This window comes from Ursus arctos, unplaced genomic scaffold, assembly GCF_023065955.2.
Source record: "Ursus arctos isolate Adak ecotype North America unplaced genomic scaffold, UrsArc2.0 scaffold_25, whole genome shotgun sequence".
Classification (NCBI taxonomy): Eukaryota; Metazoa; Chordata; class Mammalia; order Carnivora; family Ursidae; genus Ursus; species Ursus arctos.
Window position 1 is genome coordinate 33,896,189 of NW_026622930.1, and position 26,116 is coordinate 33,922,304.

At 39.2% G+C, this 26,116-nt stretch overlaps 1 protein-coding gene across 24 annotated transcripts in view; it reads right to left on the reverse strand.

The window, feature by feature from the left end:
• Positions 1-11,064: 11,064 nt before the first annotated feature.
• FUT8 (fucosyltransferase 8) overlaps positions 11,065-26,116 on the reverse strand; it is a 282,852-nt gene continuing 267,800 nt past the window's right edge. For all 24 annotated transcript variants that reach the window (XM_057318427.1, XM_057318424.1, XM_057318420.1 and 21 more), the window contains 2 exons: positions 20,681-20,831; positions 11,065-12,067 (listed from right to left, as the gene is read on the reverse strand). In XM_057318427.1, the coding sequence (XP_057174410.1) occupies positions 11,750-12,067; positions 20,681-20,831 (469 nt within the window). In that variant the 3' untranslated portion in view covers positions 11,065-11,749. The remainder of the gene's footprint in view (positions 12,068-20,680; positions 20,832-26,116) is intronic.

A 26,116-nucleotide genomic window follows, 5' to 3' on the forward strand; every position in this document is an offset into this window, starting at 1 on the left:
GCAGAATCTTAATCAAAAAGAAACTGAGTGTTGACAGCTCTGCTGGCTCCAACTTTTGTCTAATCAGAGCTCAGGACACCTTAATGGGTCACTAACCTTGCCCCAGATGTCCTGCCACTTATCACAGTCTACACACCAGTCATTTGGCATGCCAGCCAAAGCCAGGAATAAAATACTCTCTGTGTCTTCCATCTTCAGCTCTCCCCACCCTGAAGATGGAATATGAAATTCAAATGCAAATAGGCTTGGGACTTAGACAAACCATCATCAAGTAAAACGCACATGCAATATCAAGCTTCATATTAAAATAACGTGCCTTCATTCATATATTTTATACACACACACACATTATTTAAATAAATAAATAAATAAATAAATAAATAAATAAATAAAAATAATAGATAAAGAGCTCCAACATCAAATGTAGTCTCGGACTGAAGCACACCCAGGGAATTGTTTCCGCTCAGATGTATATCTTGTGAAGCACAGAAGACAAACAGAATCAAACCTAGAGTTAACTCCTGCATGTAGGGGTTGGGTAACTGATAGCTTAAGTAGCCACTTATTACACCCCCGCATCTCTGTGTGAGCACAGCAGGCTGAGCTGGGAAGGGACACTCCGCTAGGACTCACCTCTCAGTGGATGCAGGCAAGCAGAGGCCCAAAGGGAGGAGAGTGAGCCCAAGCCGGTATCTCCAGAGCACAGGGGAAGTCTACTGCCTGTCAACTCACAGGATCTTCACTTGTCTCACTGGCTTTTCTATTTCCTGTTATGGATATGGGTAGAGAGTGAAGAGAAAGAAGTATGGTATACCAGTTCTAAAATTATTGGGAGAATGGAGGAGGGGACGAAGGTTAATTGAATACCATGGTTGATCACAAATTTACCTTATAGTGAGTCTGGATGATCAAACCCTCAAGTAATCAAATACTCTAAGGATAAATGGAGCCTGGCTCACACCGTCTGGCTTTTCACTGCAGAGGGGCAAGATTGTACAGAGGCTTAAAGAACAGACTTGCCAGTCAGGCACCCTGGATTCAAGTCTTGGTCCTACTCAACCTCCTATTAGCTATTCGCCTTGCAAGTACTTTATCTCGGAACTTGCCAAGCATAGATGGTTTACAGGTGCGCCACAGAATACTGCTGCTTGTAAACTTCTTTTTATGATAATGTATTTAAAGCAATCTTTGTAACTATTCAACATTTTATAACAGAAGTTACATTTGAACACTACTTGTATAGCACTTCGTGAGATTTCTTGACCATTGTAATTGTTATTTTATTGCATACTTTACAGCTAGTGCCCATTGTCAGAGAGCAGTCCGAGTGGACTACATCACACGTACCTTTTCTGATCCTACACTGAGTCCTCTCAGCTAGTCAAATTATTAATACAGATGTACCGAATCTTTTTACCTAGCCCCATAGAGTTGCTCCAAAACCCGTAAATTTATCCCAGAATGCCAAACAATTAGAATTTTCTGCGTGCCATGATGTGGAAAAGTTTGTAAAGCACTGATTTAATCTCTGAATAAATTTCCTCGTGCGAAAAGTAGAAATAATAACAGTACATATCTCAAAGGGTATTGTGAGGGTGAAATGAGTTAAAATATGTAAAGCACTCATTAGAGTGTCTGGGACATAGTAAATAAATAAATAGAGGCCAGTTATTATTTTTCCCTATCTGTAAAGACGGGGATAATAATGCCTACCTCACATGGCTGATGTGGGTTACACACGTGAGATAAAGCATATTAAGAGCTTACTACAACGTCTGGCATATAGTAGGAGGTCAGTAAATGTGAACCAGTATTTCATACCCCATCTTCAGGGTGGGGAAAGCTGAAAGTGGAGGAAGTCCCTTAGCTAAAGGATAATTAGTTTAAATATACATAACTTAAAAAAATATTTTATTTATTTGACAGAGAAAAAGCAAGCATAAGCAGGGGGAGTGGCAGGCAGAGGGAGAAGCAGGCTTCCTGCTGAGCAAGGAGCCCGATGCAGGACTTGATCCCAGGACCCTGGGATCATGACCTGAGCCTAAGGCAGATGCTTAACCGACTGAGCCACCCAGGCGCCCCTCTACGTGACTTTTTAATGTTAGATTGTAACTTTCCAGTGCAGTTCATATGTGCACAACTTTCCAGTTAAACTGTAAACGAACTAAATATAGAAGCTGCCCAAAACATGAGTGGAGATGGATTTTAGAGAGCTGTAAGCCTTTACAAAGCAATCTTAGGTCTAGCATCTTATTTAATTTCTTACAACAACTATAGGCTCCCTCCACGCCAGTGGTAAGAAAACTGAGGCCTAGACGGATTACATGGCTTGCCTAAGATTCGAGCAGCTTAGTTTCAGAGCTGGAAGTAGAATCTACTTCTCGTACTCTAAGTAGAGTGTTCTTTTTACCAGATCACATGACTATACTGAGGCTGCTGCGCGCAGTTTTACAGGGGAGCGTAATCATATTGTAGACACTGTACATTACTATATACAGGAAGTAATCTTCTGACAGACGGCAGTAAGAGTTTTCTTATAAAAATAAGTATATCACAATAATTGTCTACAGAAGCACCTTTATCCAATTTGCACAAAGCCACCACATAGGTTAGGGGAGGCCCTACTACACTATTATTACAACTAAAGTTTTCTTTGACAGTCCAAACAGTATTTTGGGATGTTGAGCCCCTTGGGGTTATCAGTTGGAATCTAGAAGGTAGGATTACTTGTAGCAGGGGTCAGTACATTTTCTGTAAAAGGCCAGACAGTAAAATACTTTAGGCCTTTTGGGCTGTAACAGTCCATCTTTTTTACAACTACTCCACTTTGCTGTTGTAGCCTGAAGGCAGCCCCAGACAGTATGTAAATGAAATGGGTGTGCCTGTGTTCCAATAAAACTCTACTTACAAAAAAAGGCAGTGGGCTATAGCTTGCCAATCACTGACTTACAGAATTCTGGCTGTCTGAATTATCAATAAGAATTTCTTGAAAGAGCATTACCTCAATTAGACTATGAACAGGTAAGACCCCAAAACTAGAAACTAGACCCAACTGATTTCAAACCTCTTGTGCTTTATAGCCTTAACACACATCAGATGTTCTCGTTCTTGGCAAGGAGAACCTCTTGTGAGGTACGTCTGCTGACAATTTCCAGTGTTTACAGATATTACTTAAAAAATAATGGAATAGATCAGAAGGGACTCACACTTGTTTCGATTTCTTGAGTGGGAAAGAAAAGTCAGATCTCCTCCAGAGGGGGATGTCATCCTAACCCTTGCCCTCCAAGGAGACCCTGACTCCTCAGTTCTCTCGGCCTTTGTCTCTTCCCTTAGTTTAGGTAGGGAAAAAGCTGTGATTCCATAAAAGAAGCTTTGCCAGGAACAAAGGTGGGAAAGAAAACAAAAGAGGAGTTTCCAAATTTAAACGGGTTCACAAATCCTGTTACATTAAGTAAGAAATTAAGTTACTCAGTTATAAGTGATGTCTCCAAAAAGACCTAGTCACCTAGTCTAGCAAACAGGCCTTTGCTTCTGTTGCTACCAGATCAGGCTGTCCAGGCTTCTAGTTCAGGCAGCTTCAGGTGGGCACCACGTATGCCCTCATTGGAATTTCAGTCTCTATAACATGACCACAAATCCATGACCTTTTTAGAAATTTAGGGCTGGAATGGAACTTGGAGGTTATCTAACAGCAGTTTGATGCCTGAGGTTCCCTTAGACATTCCTGCAAGAACAGGAAGCTGCCACGGACATTAGCTTGTGTCATTCTCAACAACCTAATTTATTAGGAAGTTTTTTCATGTGTTGGGTTAAACTTACTCTCATGTCTGCTGCTTCTGCACGCTGCAGGCACATAAAACAACCCTATTTACTTCTTCGCACAGCAGCCGCACCGATACCTGAACAGGCTATCAGGAACCAAGCACAGGATTCAAGGTGAGACTCGAGAGTTCAGTACCTCCTCTGTCAGGAGACTTCTGTTTGGGAGGGTTGGGTAGGGTAGGAGGGGAAGTCACAGCACACTAATGGCAATACTGAGTTTACAGGCAACTAAATTCTCTAGGTCTTTAGTTACAGCTCCCATGGCCTGAACTGAGGCACAATCGGCCTTTGGATCGAAGAATAAACTACACTTGTAAACTGTGCAGATGTTAAAATCTCTAGAATCTATTATCTAACGCAGTGATTCTTAGGCTTGGCAATATGCTAGATTTACCCTTTCAATTAAAAAAAATTTTTTTTAAAGATTTCATTTATTTAGTTGACAGTGAGGGAGAGAGAGAGAGAGCACAAGTGGGGGGAGCAGCAGGCAGAGGGAGAAGCAGACTCCCCACTGAGCAGGGAGCCAGATTGCGGGACTTGATCCCAGGACCCTGGGACCATGACCTGAGCCAAAGGCAGACGCTTAATGACTGAGCCACCCAGGCGCCCCCATTTCAATTTTTACGCAACGTTTAGGGATCCTGATTCTCTCGAACAGTGTAATTTGATTATCTCAGCTTTTAGTCGCTAAAAAACTTGACGACGAGGAGCTGAGACTAGTGATGATAGCTCAATTTGTTGAACTTTGTACCAGGCACTGGGCTAAGAGATTTTCATGTTAACTTATCTAATCCTCACAGAAACCTTAGGAAGTAGTTACTCTGATTATTTTCGTTTGGTTGATGGGTAAATGAAGGCACAGAAAGGTTAAGGGGATCACTGGGCCAATAGGCAGAAGACCCAAGATTTGAACCCAGCAGATTGACAAGAGAACTCAGATTTCTAACTACTACTTTGTATTGTTCCCATCCTTTTTCAAAGCATTAATAAACTGTGTGAACAAGTCAGGATAGAGCTCTATGGCAAACCAGCAGAGACGTGAATTAACCAAACCTTCCGAATAAGTACAGCTAATTCTTAGTACAACCGCTTACGCTCATGCAGCCTCGGCTGTTCTATCTTGCCTACAGTAAAACGACTGACGCCGTGCTGAAATCTTAGGATGGCACACAGTATTCCTTGCCGTGGGTAAAAGCCAGACAGTCTACATTTGAATCTTGGCTGTACTGCCCTCTAACTTTATCATCGTGGACAAATTACTTAAGACTTCTGTGCTTCAGTTTTCTAGTCAATAAAGAAAAGGTAATGATAGTACCTACCTTATGATGATGGTGATTATGCTAACCCAGTAAAGTACTTAGAAAAACCCCACATACATAGAAAGTGCTCGATAAGTGCTGTCATTGCCACTCTTATTACTGTAAAGCTGTATGAAAACAAGAAATAAGATTGGTCTGGTATGTCTGGTTCTTCTGTAGTTACCACTGTTAACTTTTTTTTTTTTTTAAAGATTTTATTTATTTGACAGAGATAGAGACAGCCAGCGAAAGAGGGAACACAAGCAGGGGGAGTGGGAGAGGAAGAAGCAGGCTCATAGCGGAGGAGCCTGACGTGGGGCTCGATCCTATAACGCCGGGATCACGCCCTGAGCCGAAGGCAGACGCTTAACCGCTTTGCCACCCAGGCGCCCCACCACTGTTAACTTTTTAAGAATCTGGTCTGAAACCTCATTCATGACTTGTTAAATGTATCCATCTATGTTGGTAATCTGTCTTCTCGTTTTTAGAAACAGAAATAACAGCTCATCTTCAACCATTCGGTATCTCCTAGTTGACCATGTCTCCTTAAAGCCTACCAAGTGCCCTAGTATCTCTCTCTACACTGAGGACCAGAGACTTGAAGTGTACTCTGGTACCTTAGTATTTGGGTATAATGGAGAAAAATAACAGGAACTCCCTAAGGTGGCACCTCAGTTTGTGGCCTCATGAGTCATAGGCCGTCTGTAAGCCTTAGTGTAGGAAATCAAGATTGGTGGTCAAGGCAGTTGAAATAGAGCCACTTTCGATCCTTAAGTTCAAGTCTGAGAGGGGCCCAGGGTATGAGCTATCACAGCACAGCTGTCCTTCAACATACTAAGTTACTTCTGAGCCCAGGATAACAGCCAACCACGCAGACATTTCCAAAGAATTGGGACATGTGTGGCAACTGAACCTGAAAGCATTATACAGTTGTTACCCATATTACCAATCCTTTCCAGAGATAGAATCTTGAAGTAAGGAAAGAACCTTCTAGATCTAGAGATTGTAAACTAAGGGGCCATGGGCCAAAAGTAGCTACAGAAGTCTTATTTGCTCCCCTTAGTGCTTTATGTATTTTTTGAATTAGCCGTTAGATTTAAAAAATTTGAAGATAGTGCATAACAAATAGATTTTGCTGGTCTTGAAAAACAAAGATCTGGCCTTATTCTGTCCTTGGGACAATGATCAGCTGAGGCTGAGCAGTAGCTACCTTCTTGAGACATGTGGAACCCAACCAGACAATAAACACTTTTAGGACCAGATTAAAACCAAGCAATTCATTCCAAAGATGAAGAAAATGGAGCACTGAAAAACTATTTGACCTGTTCACATTGAATAGCAGAGTCAAAATCACAAGGCTAGGTGTTCTGAATTCCAGTTCAGTGATCTTCAGTGAGTACAGGTGACCCTTGAACAATGTGGGTGCTGGGGCACTGACCCCCCCATGCAGTTGAAAATCCATGTATAATTTTGACTCCTCCCAAACCTAACTACTAATAGCCTACTTGACCAGGGGCCTTACCAATAACATAAACAATTAACATATATTTTGTATGTTGTATGTATTATATACTGTATTCTTACAGTAAGCTGAATAAAAGATGATATTAAGAAAATCATAATGAAGAGAAAATACATTTATAATATTGTACTGTATTTACCAAAATTCCCCACATGTAAGTGAACCTACGCAGTTCAAGGGTCAACAGTACCGTTGCTCTTTCCCCTAGAGGACCTGAGATACACGTACACCACCTGCTTGCAGGCACTATGACAAAGAAATAAAACTGAGAACTTTTGCCTTTGCTCCACTTGTTTTGTTGGGCCAGAAATTCTTAGGGGCTGCAATCCAGAAGGGAAGTGAAGACCAGCCCGAAACTCAAAGTCCCAGCATTCCTCAGACTGCTGACCACACCCACGGTCTAAACTATTTGTGCTTTCTGTACAAAGCACTGCACATTCCCAGCCTCCACAGATGCTCACATATGCAGCTGGGTTATGAACAAACATACTGCTTTTTCCTTTGTTAATGGCCTTTTCTCTACCCACACAGGCAGTTAGGGAACAAGAGCCTCTGTGGGACACTGATGCTGGAGGAGAGGTCGTAGAGAACACTTACAGATGACAGGTCAGCAGAAGCTCGGAACTCTCTTCCTGGCTCTCTTCCCAAATGCCAAATGATTATGGCCATGGCCTTTGATACACTGCTTTTAAAAAAGTGCAGGCTCTGTCCAGATGGACGGTGTTACACAAAGGATGTCCTGGCCATGCTCCACTGCAGTGTAGTAACATTGATTTATGAAAATATTTGAAATCTTTAGCTTAAATAGACACAAATACACAGTATCATAGCTTCATTATACCTCAGGTCCAGGAATATCTTACCTAAAACTGTCCAGGGGAATATTTGGTTCCATCTTGGCGATGGCAATGACAAAACTATAGTGTAAGTAATTAGGATAGGAACTACATAAGGAATGGCACAGCAACAAGAGAAACACATGAGATCATTCTCTGCAAAGGTAGTAGGAAGCAAAAATCAAGACCGTCTAATTTAAGGACAAGGAGAAAGCAGGTGGAAATCAAACTGGACTGGAGATGGCAAGGCTGAAACCTGAGTAGGTACCCAGAGTCAGAAATTCTGACTTGCGTAAAGAACCAAAAATGAATCCACTGTCAAAGGGCAAGGATCAAACACGCATAATGTCAAAGACAGCCAAGGCCAAGAACTTACCAAGGCTTCCCTCTGCCCTACCAAGGATCCTGGACTAGTTCCTCCATGTTTCCATGAGGGAGAATGCTGCCAGGAACCAATAAGAACAGAGGCAAACTCTCCTTTATTCTTCCCTGTGGACACCGCATTTAAAAATTCCCTGGAGTCTGTATCTGGCATATATTTGGGTGTCATAACAAAGACCCCAAATTCATTAGTTCCCAAGCCACACACCTGTTCTATACAGGTCTATCGATCCTGGCTATTGCACAGCCTTCCTGGGAGCACAAATGAAGTATCAGGCAGTTGGCTATGGTCAAAGAGGACTTGCCTGTTGTCCCTCAACTAAGAGAGCTTTCTTATTGAGGCAGAGATTTTTCTAGTGCACCATTTAGACTAATACTTTTCCTGCTTATTGAATATTCAGTAATTATAATCTCTCAGAACTAAATATAACAATATTTCACAAGATTGTTTTTAAATGTGCTTTTTCTCTTTTAACACTCAACCCTCTCAGAAGCTCAGTTCGTGTTCTTGATTTAAGAGGAAACCCGGGAGACAGGCTAGGCTCTATACAATAGGAAAAACTAAAGCTCAAGAGAGGGAAGCATCTAGTCTCTCCCTCCCTTGGGACACCAAGAAACCCTGGATTAGGGCTGGAAGCCCTTTCACAGCAGGCATAAAGTGCCAGCTCAGTACCAACTCAGACCTCAGTAGTAGGACCAGGAGAGCCTTGGTAAGACCTTTTATAACCCCTTAGTCATTCATATGCAGGATTTTGGGGCCTATATTCAATTAGCCCAGGCTAATAATTTGGTTCTAGGTAAGGTTCCTTCAGAAATGGGTCTTCTTATAACAAGGAAAAGACCCAAACCTTCCTAATCTAGCACTGTCACTCAATTCAAAATCATGCAGCTTTTAAGTACCATGTCCTTATGGAGAAAGTACACCAGTGGTGAGGAAATGTCAGCCCTCCCCACAAGGCAGTGTGTAAAAGAGGAATCAACATTGTGTACATGATTTGCAAAAAAGTAGCTCAGAAAAGCTTTTCAGGAAGATGTGGCAAGCAGTTTTCATTAGCCCTTCACACCTGCAGGTTTAACAATTTGGTTAGTTCTTCATCTTCCCTCCTGCCTGAAGCTATTGGCTGCTTAGCTATTAAGGCTAGAGTCCAAACAGATTGTCATAGGACTATGTTCCTTCCTCCCACACCTTGCTTTTTCATCTTACGCCTCTGCCTCAGAGTTTCACTTCTGGTATGGTGGGGTTTAAGCACCTACTGAACAGATCTTCCAAAGGAGAACAACTATAAACTTGACAAAATACAAAAAAACGACCCCAAGGCATTGGAGAATGAACAAAAAAGCAGGCAAACTCTGGAGACAGGTCGAAACTTAAAAGAAGGAAATGGCACAAGGTGAGTTCCTATTTTTATGGCTTCTAGGCTGACTGAAAACTGCAGTTGGAAGAATCAGAGGAAACCATAGAATCAGAGCAACTACAGCTGCTAGAAAGTGAGGGGGGAAATCTCAGAAGAAAAGAACCAAAGAAAAGAGAAACTCAAATTCTATGTATGAACTCTATGCAAATCTCTGGCGGGCCCCTGAACACACATGTGCACTGCAGACTCCAGCTAAAGATAGAAGAACTGAATTGAGATTTGAGCTGCTGCCCAAAATTGACAGTTTGAGTCCAATGAAGCTAAAATGCCTGCTAACACAAACAAAAAAATCAGCACTCTGTTCAGAGGAATATAACAGAATCCACAACACAAACCTTTACAACACTGAGTTGTAAACAATCTAAAATTACTCAGTATTTGAAGAACCTGAAAAATACAACTCTTTCTCTAGAGAAAAGATAAACGATGGAGACCAACTCTGAGATGATTCAGATGTTGGATTTAGCAGAAAAGAATTTTAAAGTAGTTATAGCTATGTTCTATAAAGTAAAATGCTTGTAATGAATAAAAACAGGAAATCTCAGCAGAGAAATTACAAGCAGAGGAATATATAGTATCATTAGTAACCCATGGTTACTGATGTCCTGATGACAAGTGAGATGGGAATTAGGAAATAACTCATATTCAGGGGCACCTGGCTGGCTCAGTCAGTAGAGACTGTGACCCTTAATCTCAGGGTCGTGAGTTTAAGTTCCACATTGGGCGTGGAGCCCACTTTAAAAAAAAAAAGAAAAATGGAAAAAAAGAAAAAAAACTCATATTCAAAAGTCCCTCTGCTCAGTGGGAGATTTTTATTTGTACTAAAACTAAATTGAAAGTTGTTTGCTGACACTATAGGTAATTAGTTTTTGCTCTTCGGGAGACTTGACCAGAGAGGTAGAAAGAATTTAGGGAAGTTTGGTGGGGAGATTTTACATATAGGTATTTTCATTTAGTGAGGATGTGAAAGACAGCTTTTCTGTTTGGCATTCTTGGTATTCAACACCAGGCCTGCTACTGGTTTTTAATGGATCAAATTCTTCTTTCAGAAGGTAGAACACATGCTATGAAATATTCTTCCATGCATCTAAAGGAGGCAGGCTACTGAAAATAGGAAATGTTTCTACAAGGAGAAAAGCGATGTTCAGAGAGAAAGCACAGAAGGCATCTAAGTCTTACCTTCTGAAGTGATTTTCTCATGGAATTACTAAAAGAAGTATTTGGAGAGATAATCCCAAGTCCATCTTGGGTCTCACACTGATTCCACTCTCCTTTATCCAGCAAATACTACATACTGTGAGATATGTACTTGAGAAACAGAGCCAGTTTCTCAACCCCAAAAGTTCCTGGTGCTCTCAAAAGCAAGACATGATAAGGGCACATGTTGGTTCCTGGATAAAAAAACAGGACTCAACTCACAAAAAGTGACAATAGCCACAACAAGAAAGGTTACCAACAAGCCTGAAATTGTTCATTTTGGAAATGGAGGTGACAGTTTCTCTGGGAAAAGAAGTGTGATTATTTAATTCAAGTAAAAAATTAATTGCCCCAAATAAGGAAATAAAAGCGCTCGGAGAGTATTCTTCACACTCTGTAATGTGTATCAACTAAATTCAGTTTTCAATGTTAAAATAGGCATATGACTCTTTGACCTAAGAACTGAGTAGTCACTCAATCAGAAACAGAAAAAAAATTAAGCAGAAAAACTAGAAAACTCCTTTTATCATTTTCTACTATAAAGCTGACCACCACATCATCCAATGATAGAAAATTCTAGAAACTTTACAAAATTCCTCTTTTTAAAATTTATTTTTTGTTATCAAAGAGAATGTCCAGAAACATTGAGTACTAAAGATCCGTTCATGGCATTGTTTTACAAAAGTTCCTAATGGAGTGTGAATATTTTATTTTCTGATGTATCCTTCACTTATTAATGATGAAGTGGATGAACTGATGCAATTACTTAAAAAAAAAAAATTCCAGACAAAAACATCCATTCTCATTCTGAATCTGCTGATTGGAGTGAATTCAGTGGTTACAATAGCACCACTGGCTAAGAATCAACCTCCCCACAGTAGGGAGCTATTCGGGTCTTCTCATTAGGTCACGTAGGTCTCTCAGATATAGGCACCATGTTTGAAGTCTCACACAAAATGTCTGTGTCACTTAAATTACACAATGTGGCAGTGTTTGTTTCATGGGGACATAATCTTGAAAGAAGGGGCAACAGTAGAAAACAACCTGTTTGTATGTTATATGTGAGTACATTATTGGACTGTGCATGAGTTTAAGGGCGTTGTAGCCCTCATTAAAGAGTAATTCCACCAGTGAAGCATCTGTCATTTCCAGTTGCTCCTGGTGCTTGAAGTTGTCTACTCATTTCACCATGTGTTGTAAGGTCAGGGCCTTCTTCATCTACTGTTTGGCTCAAACGATTTCAACTGAGTTTAGTTGTCCTTCTCTTCCATCGAAGCTTTATTTCTCAGCTTCAGGATATGTGGGGTACTTGACCGTTTCTATCTTCTCTCGGACTTTGTAGGAGGGATATAGGCCCGTCCTTCCCAGTTTCCTGTTGACACCTTTAGAATAGCCATCCCAATGATTTCCAGCCACACCAATGATATCTCCAGGTTCCATGGGGATTTCATCTGCAGTTCGAGGTTGGTGAGGGTAAATGGCAATCTGGTTGTGGGCATTTTGGCCCCCAAAATAGTAGATGTCATCCAAAGAATGGAAGTTTGCAGAAGCATCAGGATGAAGTGTTTGCATGATTTCGTAAGCAACTCGACAGACCTTGGGAAAGAATGAAAAAAAAAAAAAGTATACATAAAATCTCCTTGATAGCAATCTGAAGGCCCTTGCCCAAACAGACTAGGACTAGACCAGGACCAGGATGAGAAGATGAGAAGTAGTAGATTCTAGTCACAGGTTTTTAGTCCAGTTGCTCTCAGATATGGTCATTCTTCATCTTTGTGCATAATTGTATTTTTTTTTTAAACCTAAAAGATTACTACAGCTAAAATCTCTGGGAGAAAAAAATATACATAATGCAAAGTACTTTAAGAATATGAATCAGTTAGCTTTAACGAACATTTATTGATAGTCACATAGTATACCTCATGTTCAGTACTGGTGATAGAAAAACGAGTAAGACATCGTTTGTGCCCTTGAAGAATTTAAGGCTGAGCATTAGGATTATAAATACTTTACACAAATGCTGCTACTCCCTTCCCCTCCTTCAGTCTCAGTCAATCACATACTCTTTTCTGCCAGGTTGGGCTTGATCTCAGAACTCTTCTCAACAGAAATTCATGTAATTATTGACAATCAACTAGCATTGGCAAGTGAGCTAAAACATGTCATTTCTGTTCTAAAGAGTTCTAAGAGCCCTGAGTAGATATTAGCATTCTAGAACTAAAATAAGATGGACTAGCCTTTGGTGAAGATCCATCTATCTAATGCATTTAAGGCTACTTAAAAGATTCCTCTGTCCAAAGAATACCTACTACGCCCACTGGATGGCTGCTGAAATTCCACAATATGCACTTTGTACATTGAGCCTGCTGCTTGGTGATAAAGTTAAACTATAACTACTTTCATGGGGGCATAACATTTTAAGCAATTAATAAATACACTCTTTATAGAGTAAATGGGTTTCAGGAACTTTTCTAAGAATAGATGAAGATAGAAGAGAGAATACTATCATTTTGCTTAGAAAATTCTTCCATTATAAATCATTGCGAACAGAGAACTCAAGTCAAATTTTCCCAAATCTCCTGTTGTGGTTGTCTCAATTAATGAAGTTTTATTGTCACTATGTCAGTACTTTTGCATTTATTTAAAATGTTCCTACTAACAGTAATTTTTAACCTGCTCAGTGGAGCAAAATCAGGATTATCCAGCAGTCCTCTAAACTTCTGGTATTTATGAGATCAAAAACTAAACGGAGACACTCATCCTTAACTATTATGAGCAAAGGAAATCTGACTAGGTTAAGCATCACCTTAACTTCTTAAAGAATCTGAATTTCAGGAACTGTAGGAATGCAAATGCTATGAAACTAAGTTTAGAAAATATTTTAAATTTTGCAAATATGGACTAAAATATGAGAGCAAGTGATTGGCCCAAATTCTGGTGCTAGAATTTCAATTAGTCACAGAACCAAGATAACCACTTCCTTTGCAAATCTGCTTCTCCATCAACAAACTAATTTTACATTGGGGATGTGGGGATGTTATGGTATAACTGAGATCACTGGTAGAATACTGAGACTGTCACAAAATGAGGGTCAAAAGTTTTGGAATGGGAACTCCAAAGTCAGCCGAAGGCTCATAGGGGACAAGCAAAATCAAGTGGAGACTCTGGAAAGGAAGAAACTAAATAATTAAAACAAAGCAGTTCCAATAATAGCAAAGTATAGTGACAATGATAGAGGCTAGCTTCCTGGGAGTTTTTGCTGTCAGACATTGTCTTTAGGTATTATTGAATTTAATCCTCTAAGTAGCCCCATAAAATTCTGTGATGCTCATTTTACAGATGCCGAAGGTCAGTTAAGGAATTTGCCCAAGGTTACACTATTATTAGGTGGTAGATTCTGGTTTTGAATCTAGGCAGTTTGTGTATGCTCGTTAACTCCTAAGCATATTTTCTCTTGTAGATCCTGGTCTCCATATTTGGATTGTAACATCAGAAAGATAAAACTTAAGGCCAAGGCAAGCGTTGAGCAAACTTGGCAGGTTTTTTTTTTTCAGGGCCCTGTCACCCACTCTTCAGTTATCTCTAGCCAGGAATGCAGGAACTTGCATTGCCCGTGGGATGACCACATTGTGGCAATGAGCCCTGATCTATTTCCTCCTCTCCACTATTAATGTCTCACCCTCATAAAGACATTGCCTTCAGTTCCACATCCTTAGGGACTTCCTTTCTTTTGGAGGATAATCCTAATAATCAATTTATATTTTGGTATCCATAAAGTATTAGTCTGTGGATATGTGTTTTCTTAAGCCAAAGAAAAATGAATGGTAGACATTTCAGACACTGAGGTGGGCTGATACAAGGCCTTTATCCTTCTGGTAATAATGGTAACCCTATGAGGTGGTTGCTGTTTTTATCCATATTTTACAGCTGAAGAAACAAGCCCCAGAAAGATTAAGTAAATTAAAAAAAAAAAAAGTGGGGGTAGGGGAAGGAGCTAGTAAATGGTAGAGCTACAATTAGACTTCTTTCTGGCTCTCCACCATACACTAAACTGTCTTAGGATAAGTACCTAGTACTGTGCCTGTCACATAGTAGGTGTTCAGAAAGTACCTGTTGAATGAATACTGCTTCATGCATGATACTAGCCTAGAAGTGGAAATGCAGGTCCATGAGTGATATTTAATCCCTAAGATCCACATATAACATTCTTAGTAGTTAAAAGATTTCTCTGTATGTGCCATGGGGTAATTTACTGCAAAAGGCTAGAAAGATGACTATAGTGTTAATGTTTGTATTTAATTACCTTGGGCTTTATTAATCCAAATTGTGTGGCAGGTAAATGAAGGCTTTCAGCTGCTATCAATACTCAGTTTGATACTGGACAGGTAGCAGGACTGAGAGAGGCAAACCCTTTGGTTTGAAAGCAGTGGCTGGCTATATGCAGTAAGTTTTATTTCATTTATTTCATGTCAGTATATCATTTAGAACACCACTAAGCACACAGTAATGGGTAAGAGCAAAAATGCTGTCAAAGGATAAGACACAGATGCAACTGTATAAAAAAAATTAAAAAGGAGAGGAAGGTCCATTAACTTGAATTTTATCCCTGAGAAGCAACCACCTCAGTTTATATGAGCCTCCAAAGCCTTCTCAGAGCAGATGGAATCTTGTTTTTCTGTGAAAATAGATGGGGCCAGGAGGATCTCCTAGTGTGAGAAGTTGGAAGTAGGTTCTTGTCTCCCTGGGTGATGCTGAGAGATGTATGCACTTTTCCTGTAAACTACTTTGTTCTGCTATTCAGCAAGAGAACAGTATATCCACTGTTGTTTCATGGGCCTTCCCTCAATGGAAATTCCTATCCAGAGTCTTCTGCTTAGAATAAAATGAATGTAGTATACGATTTTTCCCTTTGGGCTTTCCAAAGTCTTATTCAAAGGCTAAGGAGGCCAGGTATGCTGTGTGTGGATTTGGAACTGGACAACAGAGAGTGGCTTGAGAATGTTCTATTAAGTATGAAAAAGGAAATTGTCACAAGGGAAAAAAAAGTAATTTTGTCCTATTGTGATTTAATGGTTAAAACTACTGAACAATGTTAATCGCTCCTTAAAAAATGCTGATTACCCAAAGCCTTTAAAGTAAGCATGTACAACAATTTCTGTAAATCAGATTCCAGAGTAATAAAAACTGATTACAGAGCCTGATAAATAGTATTAAAAAAAAAAACTTTCTTTAAAAAAAATTTTTTTTTTTAAAGATTTATTTATTCGACAGAGATAGAGACAGCCAGCAAGAGAGGGAACACAAGCAGGGGGAGTGGGAGAGGAAGAAGCAGGCTCATAGTGGAAGAGCCTGATGTGAGGCTCGATCCCATAACGCCGGGATCACGCCCTGAGCCGAAGGCAGACGCTTAACCGCTGTGCCACCCAGGTGCCCCTTAAAAACAAAACAAAACAAAACAAAAACAAAAAACTTTCTGATATTTTGCCCATCTACAACTGAGTACAACTGAATAACCACTGCTATTTCACCAACTATAATTTCTGTGTTTCATATTTAAGATGGTTTTGTTAAATAGGAAAATAAGTGACAAAGTAGATGCTTTGGGTATAGGCAACTTCCAGTAACAGAGAACAAGATTAGAGTACTTGGTAGAATAGTTTGGAATGTGATTGCAGAGCTTTCAAAACATACATGATGTTCTTGGAAAATGTTAATATTGCCTCTAATTTTCAGATTAAATCCTGAGGATTGGTCTCTTCAATTTATGAGGCTTCTAGGACAAACTTGGCTTTGAGAAACAGCTCTGATGAAGGGATTCAGAAAACTAACAGCAACAATAGTATCAAAATTAGAGAGTAAAGTCATATTATTGGCTTAAAAAAACTTTTCATTTAAGGAGAGAGAATTCCCAGATCTCACTTATGGATATAAAACCAAGAAAGATTAGAAGCCCTGAGACTGAGGGGGATGGGTCCAAAACGTGATGAGGAATTCTGATTAAGGTGCCATGATATTTGTGCCTGCAGTTTCTCAAACATCAATCAAGTCTTGCATTCTTTCTTCTGGCGTGGCATTTCATTCTTCAAGTATTGCCTACAACAGCTCATGGTCAACAGATAAACTCTTTCTCACTATTGTCATATAGTGTAATAGTCCTCAAACGATTGGACTCAGGAGACAAAACTGCAGGGTTGTCAAACCATTATGTGGAAGATTTTAAACTCTTTGTCACTTTCTAATAATCCCTTGGAATATGATATCATTAAGGAAACTTTGAGAGTTGGTTGTCCACGTTTTATTCTGGCCTGAAATTTGGTTCTCAATGTTTTATTCTTTTGTTATCTTTCTGGATGTAACAGTTAGTCCTCTCCCATTTCCCAACATTCTTATGGCATACACTAGAATGTCTGCAGATTAATTTCCCTAAAGTCTACACATACACAATTTTACTTGCATTTGTTAAAGCAAATACTATTATTTATCATTCACTCTTTGAGAACGGAGAGCTTCTATTTCTGAAAATTCATATTATTTGGTGATCTCTTTCAATAAGCTAAATAAAAGAGTTGAGGTATGTTGGCACAGAGAAATTAAAATGCTGAATGTTACTGGCTACTCTTCTTCTTTTAATTTATTTTTTTTTTTTTAGGATTTATTTATTTATTGTAGAGTAAGGGAGAGAGCGCGCAAGAGAGCGTGAGGCGTGGAAAGGGGAGAGGGAGAGAGAAAGAATCTCAAGCAGACTTCCTGCTGTGCTCCAAGCTCAACATAGGGCTTGATCTCAGGATCCTAATAAGATCACGACCTGAGTGGAAATCAAGAGTCAGATGCCTAACTGACTGAGCCATCCAGGAGCCCTCTGGCTACTCTTCTTAACAAAGAATTGTTATACTTGTACAATGTACATGATTATTCAGTGGAACCTAAGCATGATTCATGACCACAAGCAAGAGTAATAGAGTACTTGAACAGTATGTTTCATGCTCCTAAAACATGAGAGTGTGTGGTCTGAAATGGGGCCAGGTGAAAAAAGGTTGCTCAAATAAATACCATAGAGTCTCTCTAACACACAAAGGTATTCCTATACTTTTCCCTATATAAATAACAATAGCAGCTAACATTGTATTTAATATATTGCTAAGTATTATTCTCAGTGCTTTACATATAACTTTTAATCATCACAAAAACTCCACGCAGTAGGTGCTACTACTGTTTTATAGGTGGGGGAAAAAGGTCAGTGATAGGCTAAGTAATTTGTTCAAATGCCACCCAGATACTAACTGGTCAAAGTTAGATTTAAACCCAGTCTGACGCCAGAGTCCATGTTGCCTCATTCTTGTTCTCTGCCTAGTAGTCAATGGCTTGGCGTTTTGATGCTATCAGTGACTTTTTCTCACACTCCACTGGTGATGATGATGATGAGACATTTCTGGGGCAAACAATTACAATTTTGGTTTATGGCAAGAGAATCTCTACAATCAAGCAACCAATTTCATTCACAGTGCAAAAATATTGAACTGTACTAAACCCATTTTTTTCCTAAAAATATTTGCAAAAAATGCTGGAATACAAGCAAGCTCCAAGATTTATTAGTGAACGTGGAATTACTCCACAATTTCAAGTGCTATAGCTGATAGTCATCAAGAAAGATATGTGATAATGGCAGTGATCACATTTAGCAAACTGCTACTCAATAATAAATGTAAGGTATTTTTACTGTTAAACTTTTATTCTGAACCCTTACATAGAATTTTTTGAGGTATTCAAGTCTATTTTGGGATACAAGATATTAGTGTGAGTTTTGCTTTGGTTCAAATGAACAAAAGTTATTTTAGATGAACTTTGTCTGACTTATCAGGAGTTTTTAGGAACAATATAATATATAAGCACAAATCTCATTCCTTTGGAGACAAAAAGTCTTCTCAGCACCACTCCTTCTTCATATGAATGTCTTCTCTGAACCTGAGGTCTGGAGAACACACTGAGATTGATATTATGCACAAAATAGAACAAAGTAGTATGAACAAGCTTGGACAGATTTCTACTATCATAAAATAACAGAGGTCCTGATTTCTGGCTCAAAATTAGAGTCATGAGGTTATAAGAATAAAAAATTCTACAGCACATCCTTGAAAAGAAAAAAAAAATAAAAGGATTTTCTTTCTAGAATGAGCCTAATGGTATTATTAAGAAGGGCTCAAGAAGGAAAGCAAAATAGAGTACATCCCTGTAAACCTCAGTGCCTGCCCACATGTAAGGCTGCTAAGTGTTCAGACATGTATATATTTATTTAATGTTCAAGCTTTATGACTACAGCAGTGATTCTCAACAAAGGTGATTTTGTTCTCCCCACTGTTGTGGGGTATTTGGCAATATCTGAAGACATTTTCAGTTGTCACGACTTGAGGTGGGGTGCTACTGGCCAGGGATGCTGCTGAGTATCTTACAATGCACAGGACAAAGTACCTGCCTATAGTGCTAAAAGTGCCGAGGCTGAGAAACCCTGGACTCCAGGAATAGACTTTATAGACAGGCCTAAAATCTAGGCCTACAGAGGAGGTGGTATATCTGGGAAAACGACTCTTGATTCATTCATTCAAACAATAAGCATTCAAAAATGTGTAGAGGTTGTTAATAGTCATTTGCACCTGTTGATCAGGTGGGCATATAGCCAGGTTATCAATAACAGTTGAGAGAGACCAAGTAGTTATAACTCCTCCTGTCTACCCACCATGAGAATAGAAAAAGGGGCTTCTCAATGAGAGGATCCTTATCCCCATTAGGAAAAAAAACGTCAGTGGTGGATGGCTTCATGGGAACTGGAAGGCCAAGAAAGTTTTCTGTTCTAAGACTGCTGCTATGTGACTTCTGTTCTGGGTAGAAAGTTGTATTCTTATTTCATATTGAAGAAACTCATAGCCTTTGCTGGGGTAGGATCTTTCCAATAATCATAACACCCTCCCATTGTGACAATGTGCATTGTCACAAAATAAAAAACTGTCCATTTCTTTATACTCTGTGAAGTATATTCCCATGAAAGTGGTGCAGTCTTCCTTTTCACATTTTCTTTTCTCTGCTTCTTCTAAGCTTTTAGGCAAAGATTTATCTTACATGATCTGTATTTCTTGGTAATTACTCTCCAGTTATTTCATGTGAGTATTTTACTCACTAGATTCTGGACCAGGGTAAGATCTGTATCTTCAATCTCCCTGGAAATCCTCTCCACACCTAATATAATTCTGAGCACAAATAGTCATTTAACAGCTTGTTGAATGAACTAACCAATAATATGCACATAAATGACAGCCGGATAAAACCAACAATAAATATTTCTATGCTGGTATTCCACTGTGTATACAAGGCTGATTGGACCACTCAAAAAAACAAATACACCAAGCCCATAACATATAATTATCTGCAACAATTAAACTCAAAGAATGATTGTAATATGGTATTGCTTAAATTTAATGTACAGTTTCTTGCTTGGTAGAAATGTAATAGGACTTGAAAAAGAATTACATTTACACTTTATTTTCTATAAAGCAATTGAATGAGACACAGTGCTTGGCATTTAAGCCTCTCAGTATCAGTGCATCAATGTGTAGAAGTGGATGGATGCTGGTTGCATACTGACTATGCAAAATCAGAAAGTATTTAAAAAAAAAAGATTTTATTTATTTATTTGAGAGAGAGAGAGAGCACATGCGCCAGCAGGGGGAAGGAGAGAGAATCCTGAGTAGATCCTACACTGAGCAGGGAACCCTACTTAGGGCTTGATCTCATGACCCTGAGATCATGACCTGAGTTGAAACCAAGAGTCGAAGCTTAACTGACTGAGCCACCCAGGCGCCCCTGCAAAATCAGAAAGTATTAAGTAAGCTTACTTACTTGCTATTTTGGTTAAATGCTGTGAACATGCCATGTACTTTAAACAACTCTGATAGCTGGCTTCAGTGGAGATGTATTCAACAATTGCTTGTAAGCAACTAAATACCTGAATACCTATATTTTTTTGGGGGGGATATGGAATCTTCCCATTCTTTCACAAAAGAGATCATTCCCAAATATTAGGAAATTTGCACGTGAGTCATAATAACATTAAACACACACACCAAAAAAAAAAAAAAAAAAACCAAACTCCAAGAACTTCCTGAACTCAATATGACTAAAAAAATATTGGTCACTTAAACATGCCCTACTATCACTTACCTGGGATGAAAAAGTACACACTAGGAAGTCTGCCTGGGAGAGAAAGTGTATATCCAGGATCACACCCCGAAGTGAATTTTCTGTGTATCGATTGTGTAGCCCAGCTGACCAAGAGATAGAGTTATCACTAATAAATTCATAAGTGGGGTACCTGTAAAAAAGAAATAAATTTGTACATAGTCACTGAAATCACAGTGTTCTATAGGGAGGCAGTATCTTATCAGCAGGAGGCAGACCTGTTCCTTTGACCAAAGTTCCTCTTTCTTTCTTCCTTTTTTTTTTTTTTAAAGATTTTATTTATTTATTTGTAAGAGAGAGAGAGAGCATGAGCAGGGGAAGTGGCAGGCAGAGGGAGAAGGAGACTCCTGGCTGAGCAGGGAGCCCAACGTGGGACTCAATCCCAGGACTCTGGGATCATGACTTGAGCCAAAGGCAGACACTTAACCAACTGAGCCACCCAGACGCCCAAAGTTCCTCTTTCTAACACTAAGGGGAGCTTTATGGCATGTAATAGTTGATGAAGCATCTTTGAATCCATCATGGAGTAGAAAACATTCTGTAATGCCCTGTATGTTACATGTTATTGGCATGTCACATAATATACACATACATGCATCAAAATGTCCCTTCTCAATTCATAAGTGTTGAAGGCTCCTTATTTTCTTTGTAATGCGTGACCTCTAAGAGGTTTCTCAAGCTGCTTTCCCATTTGGTCACTGAACTTCTCCTTTAGAATATAAATATTGTGGTTAAATTTCATTTAAATTTTTAACTTAGAATTTGTGATAATTCAGACCTGTCTCCCCTAACCCCAATCCTCGAAGCACCGTCTTAACCAACAACAGTAATGAAAAATCAATCTAATAAATTTATAAGAGCAAATTCCTTATAGATGTTCACCAAGTAACACTTTGATAGTCTTGAGATAGGATATGTGTTTAAACATATTAAAAGAGGATATCTTTAAGAAGTCTACCATATGTTCAAATGATTCTACTGTGAATTAAGAGGTTTAATTATATTCTAGTACGGAGTGAATAAATTTTCTCAGTGCATGAGGTACATCTTCAGAGTTAAGTTGCAAACTTAAGGAGTTACATGAAAATGGGATAATAATTGTACCTGCTTTATATAATTATAATAAAGAAGCAATATAAAGTGCTTAGAAGAGCATCTGACATGTAGTAAACACTCAATAAATATTAGCTGTGACTGTTACATTCTTCTGTTGATATCCACTTGGTTTTATTTCTTATTTCCTTTAGATCTCTGCAAAAGTACAGCCTAATTAATGAGAACTTCAGCAATTTCTATCTTTTTTACCTGCTTAACTTCATGACTTTTATTATCATTGGACATAATATATATTGACTGTTATTCACTGCCTGTATCCATTCCCCACCTCCATCGTCCCTAACCAGCATGTAAGCTCTACAAAGAGGCATTTCGTCTGCTTTGTTCACTGCATTATTCTCAGTACTTGGAAGAGAATCTGGAATATAATAGAGGATCAACAGATATTTGTTGAGAGGGCAATAGTTCCTATTTGTAAACCCTGAACCATCAGGAGTCCATTTCCATGTCTGTCTCCCACACAGAATTCCCCAAAAGTTGGGACTAGACTTTATTTTTCTTTGCCTTCGCAGCACCTAGTTCCCCACACAATGCTGTGAGAGTAAATACATGAGTAAGTGAGTGCTATGTCTCGGACTTCTTCCTAATCCCCAAACAGCTGCTTCAGATTCTCTTCATTTCACAGCCACCAAGGAGCTTCTTCTCGTTGCCTCTAATAATGACTGTGACAGCAAAGTCTCTGAGCACTGTTTCAGACTGGTATTCAGTGTTCAGATCCATTTGGCCTCATTATTTTTGACATTTTGCCCTCCTCAGCCCCAAATCAGGGAGACAAAGGAAATGTCACATTTGTTCTAAAAAGAAAACAACCAAAAAGACTTTTAATGTGATTCTTATGAAGCTGCATACCCAGGCATAGGGCAGCAAAAGTAACAACTAAATACGAAAAGGCTGGAGGACAGAGGACAGAGGGAATCATTAAAACACACCAGTACAGGTTTTATCCTTCAATAAAGACTAACTCTGTCAGCATGGTTTGGGTGCCCAGTGAAAAGAAAAGAGTGATCCTTTTACTGAGAAGTGACACTAACATTAATGCCTTTCCTAACTTAAAGACCCCTCCCTGGAATCAAACCAAAAGAACACCTAAGTTCCTCAGGCCTTTTCTGAGACTACTTGATGAAGGATACTGAATTTGGAAAAAAAACAAAGAGTAAATAATGGAAAAGAGAGATTTTGCATCTCCAATAATAAGCATGTGTTTCTACACAAACGTGCTTCTTTCTTGTCTTTTGCCCACAGTTATGTCAGCAGAGGAATTCTTTTACTGTGAAGTTGTAGAGATTAGCCATGATAAAAAAAATATTTTTTTCTTCTTCTACCTTATAAAAATTTATTTTTACATCGCTCACAAAGGACTAACTTAAAGTTATAAACTAAGAACACATCTTCTTTTCTGAAATCTTTCTCCAGACTAAGGGAGATAACTCCTCTTCATGATTTCACTGTACCTGGTATACAACTCCTACAGGACATTCATCTAACTATACTGCAATAGCTTGTTACATGTATACGCATACCAGGTGGATAGTCCTTGAAATAAGGAGCCACATATTATATTTTATTTCTCTTTGTATTTCTAGTGTCCTGTAACTGTGTCGAGCATATTATAGTTCAATAAAATAGTGAAAAAATTCACCACACTTTATTGCTGAGTCTTCATTTCACAGGGCAACCAAACACTTTACAAAAACTTTTAAGCACATTTTTCTTGCTTTTATTCATTTAAATGAAACTAATTTGAGGAGGGCTCATCCAGCATTTTTGATAAAGAGCACACTAAATATGTAAATATTTATTCTGCGAGATTTGTAAAGACTTGTTTCATTCCTGTTGCCAATCTCCAATCTCCACGTCTTAGACTACCATATTGGATTGTCAACTTCAACCGTTCTTCTTTCTTTGCCAATGAGTCTGTGATTTAAACACAATAACAGTGGATTACCTAGAGAGATATCTCTACATTAGCAATGGCTGCCATAGTCAGTGGGATACAGGTGCCAAAATCTCATGGATGAACTCTGTCTTAACCTAGAGAAACTTGAGGTGTAATACCAAGCAGCAAAGCATTAACTGCTCATTTTCACACAGAAGCCACATATATAAAGCTAGTCTTGACTGCTTTTACAGAAGATAAGCTACCCAGAAAATGGATTCTCCCCTGTGTGAATCCCATGCATCATTTAATTCTTCAGCTCTTCACCCTCTTGAAGCACGAAAGTCTCATAATCACCCTGGACACTATATATCTTGGTGAGAGATTAATTCATGTTTTTGGTCTCCTAAAACAATAGAAGAGGTTTTATGGTTTGCTTAGGTATCAAAACTAATCCTGACAGGTCAAAAGCAGAGTTGATTCGAGTAGAAAAACATAAGTAAAATAATAGAGAAACAGCATTTAAGTTCCTGAGAATATTTTCAAAATGACTCATAAAATTGAGGTGCCTGGGGGAGCCTGGTTGGCTCAGTTGGTTAAGCGTCTGCCTTTGGCTTGGGTCATGATCCCAGGGTCCTGGGATTGAGCCCCACATCGGGCTCCCTGCTCAGCAGAGAGCCTGCTTCTCCCTCTCCCTCTGCTGCTCCCCCTGTTGTTCTCTCTCTGTCAAATAAATAAATAAATAAACAATAAATAAATTAATTAAAAAATTGGGGCACCTGGATGGTGCAGTCCGTTAAGCATCTGACTCTTGATTTTGGTACAGGTCATGATCTCAGTGTTTTGAGTGCAGAGCCTGCTTGAGACTCTCTCTTGGGATACCTGGGTGGCTCAATTGGTTAAGCCGCTGCCTTCAGCTCAGGTCATGACCCCGGGGGTCCTGGGATTGAGCCCTGCATCGGGCTCCCTGCTCAGTGGGGAGCCTGTTTCTCCCTCTGCCTACCACTCCCCCTGCTTGTGCGCTCTCTCTCTCTGACAAATAAATAAATAAAAATCTTAAAAAAAAAAAAAATTCTCCTTGTCTCTCCCTGTGCCCCTCCTGCTCATGCTCTCTCTCTCTCAAATTAATAAATAAATCTTTACAAAAATGGTTCAGAAAATTAAAACTAAAGGACTTCCAAAGGGGGGGGGGAAGTGCATAAAATGCTGCTGCTATGTTTATTAACAGAATATGAAAAAAACTGCCTCCTGGACTGCCATGGGGAGAGGGGTTACTAGCTGCTGACTGCAAAAAGGAAATTCAAATTGTACTATTTCCTGCTGCCAACTGTACTATAAGGTTGCTTGCTGTAAAAATATCATGCTGGGGGCGCCTGGGTGGCTCAGTCGTTAAGCGTCTGCCTTTGGCTCAGGGCGTGATCCCAGCATTCTGGGATCGAGCCTCACATTGGGCTCCTCTGCTGGGAGCCTGCTTCTTCCTCTCCCACTCCCCCTGCTTGTGGTCCCTCTCTCGCTGGCTGTCTCTCTCTGTCAAATAAATAAATAAAATCTTAAAAAAAAAAAAAAAGAAATGGACCAAGAAATAAATTAATTAAATAATCATATAGCTTAAATGATTAACAGTTAATAAAATGTTTTCAAACTGATGGGATTGAGATAAACATTATTCAATAATTACTGGGCACTTACAAGAGCTAGAAACTGTGTCTAAAGTGCTTATAATCCAGTGAGGGAGGCAGAGGTAAGCAAGTACCAAACACTAAGTCAGGGGAATGCACAGAGGAGGGACACTTAGGGATTCAGGGACGATTTCTGGAGTAAATGGTGTCTGAGCAGAACTAAGACTACATATTCTTCTCGTTCATTCCCTATTTTCCCACATTTAATACATCCTTTATTTATTAATAGTAAATAAAGGACAATTCTGGGTTCACCCAGATCCTGTGATAAATTCCCAATTAGGATCAGTGTGCTTCTTGTATTTTCCGAACACCCTATATTAAATCTACAGTAGCACTACTCATACTGTAGAGTAACTGTTCTCCCACTGGAGTAGGAATTCCATGAGAGCAGAGTATCTTGCGTATCATGGAATCCCCAGTACCTAACACAGTGCCTGAAATATAGGCATGTTCCATAAATGATGGTTACTGTTCAATACATACTAGCAGTTCTTATCCCTCCACTTATAAAACTTATCTTCTGATTCTTTACTTTTCTTCAATATAATTTCCAAGTTCCAGAAATTTTTTATGAGATGAAAACTTATATTTTATATATGTTTCAGTTGCCCATAATTGCTGGTGAAGATAGTGAGAGCACAAAGATAAGCACCTGGTGTGTTTTATTGCTAGAAGTCTTAGCTAGCTGGTTCGCATTATGAACTGAATGTTTGTGTCCCCCTAGAATTCCTATGTTTGAGCTGT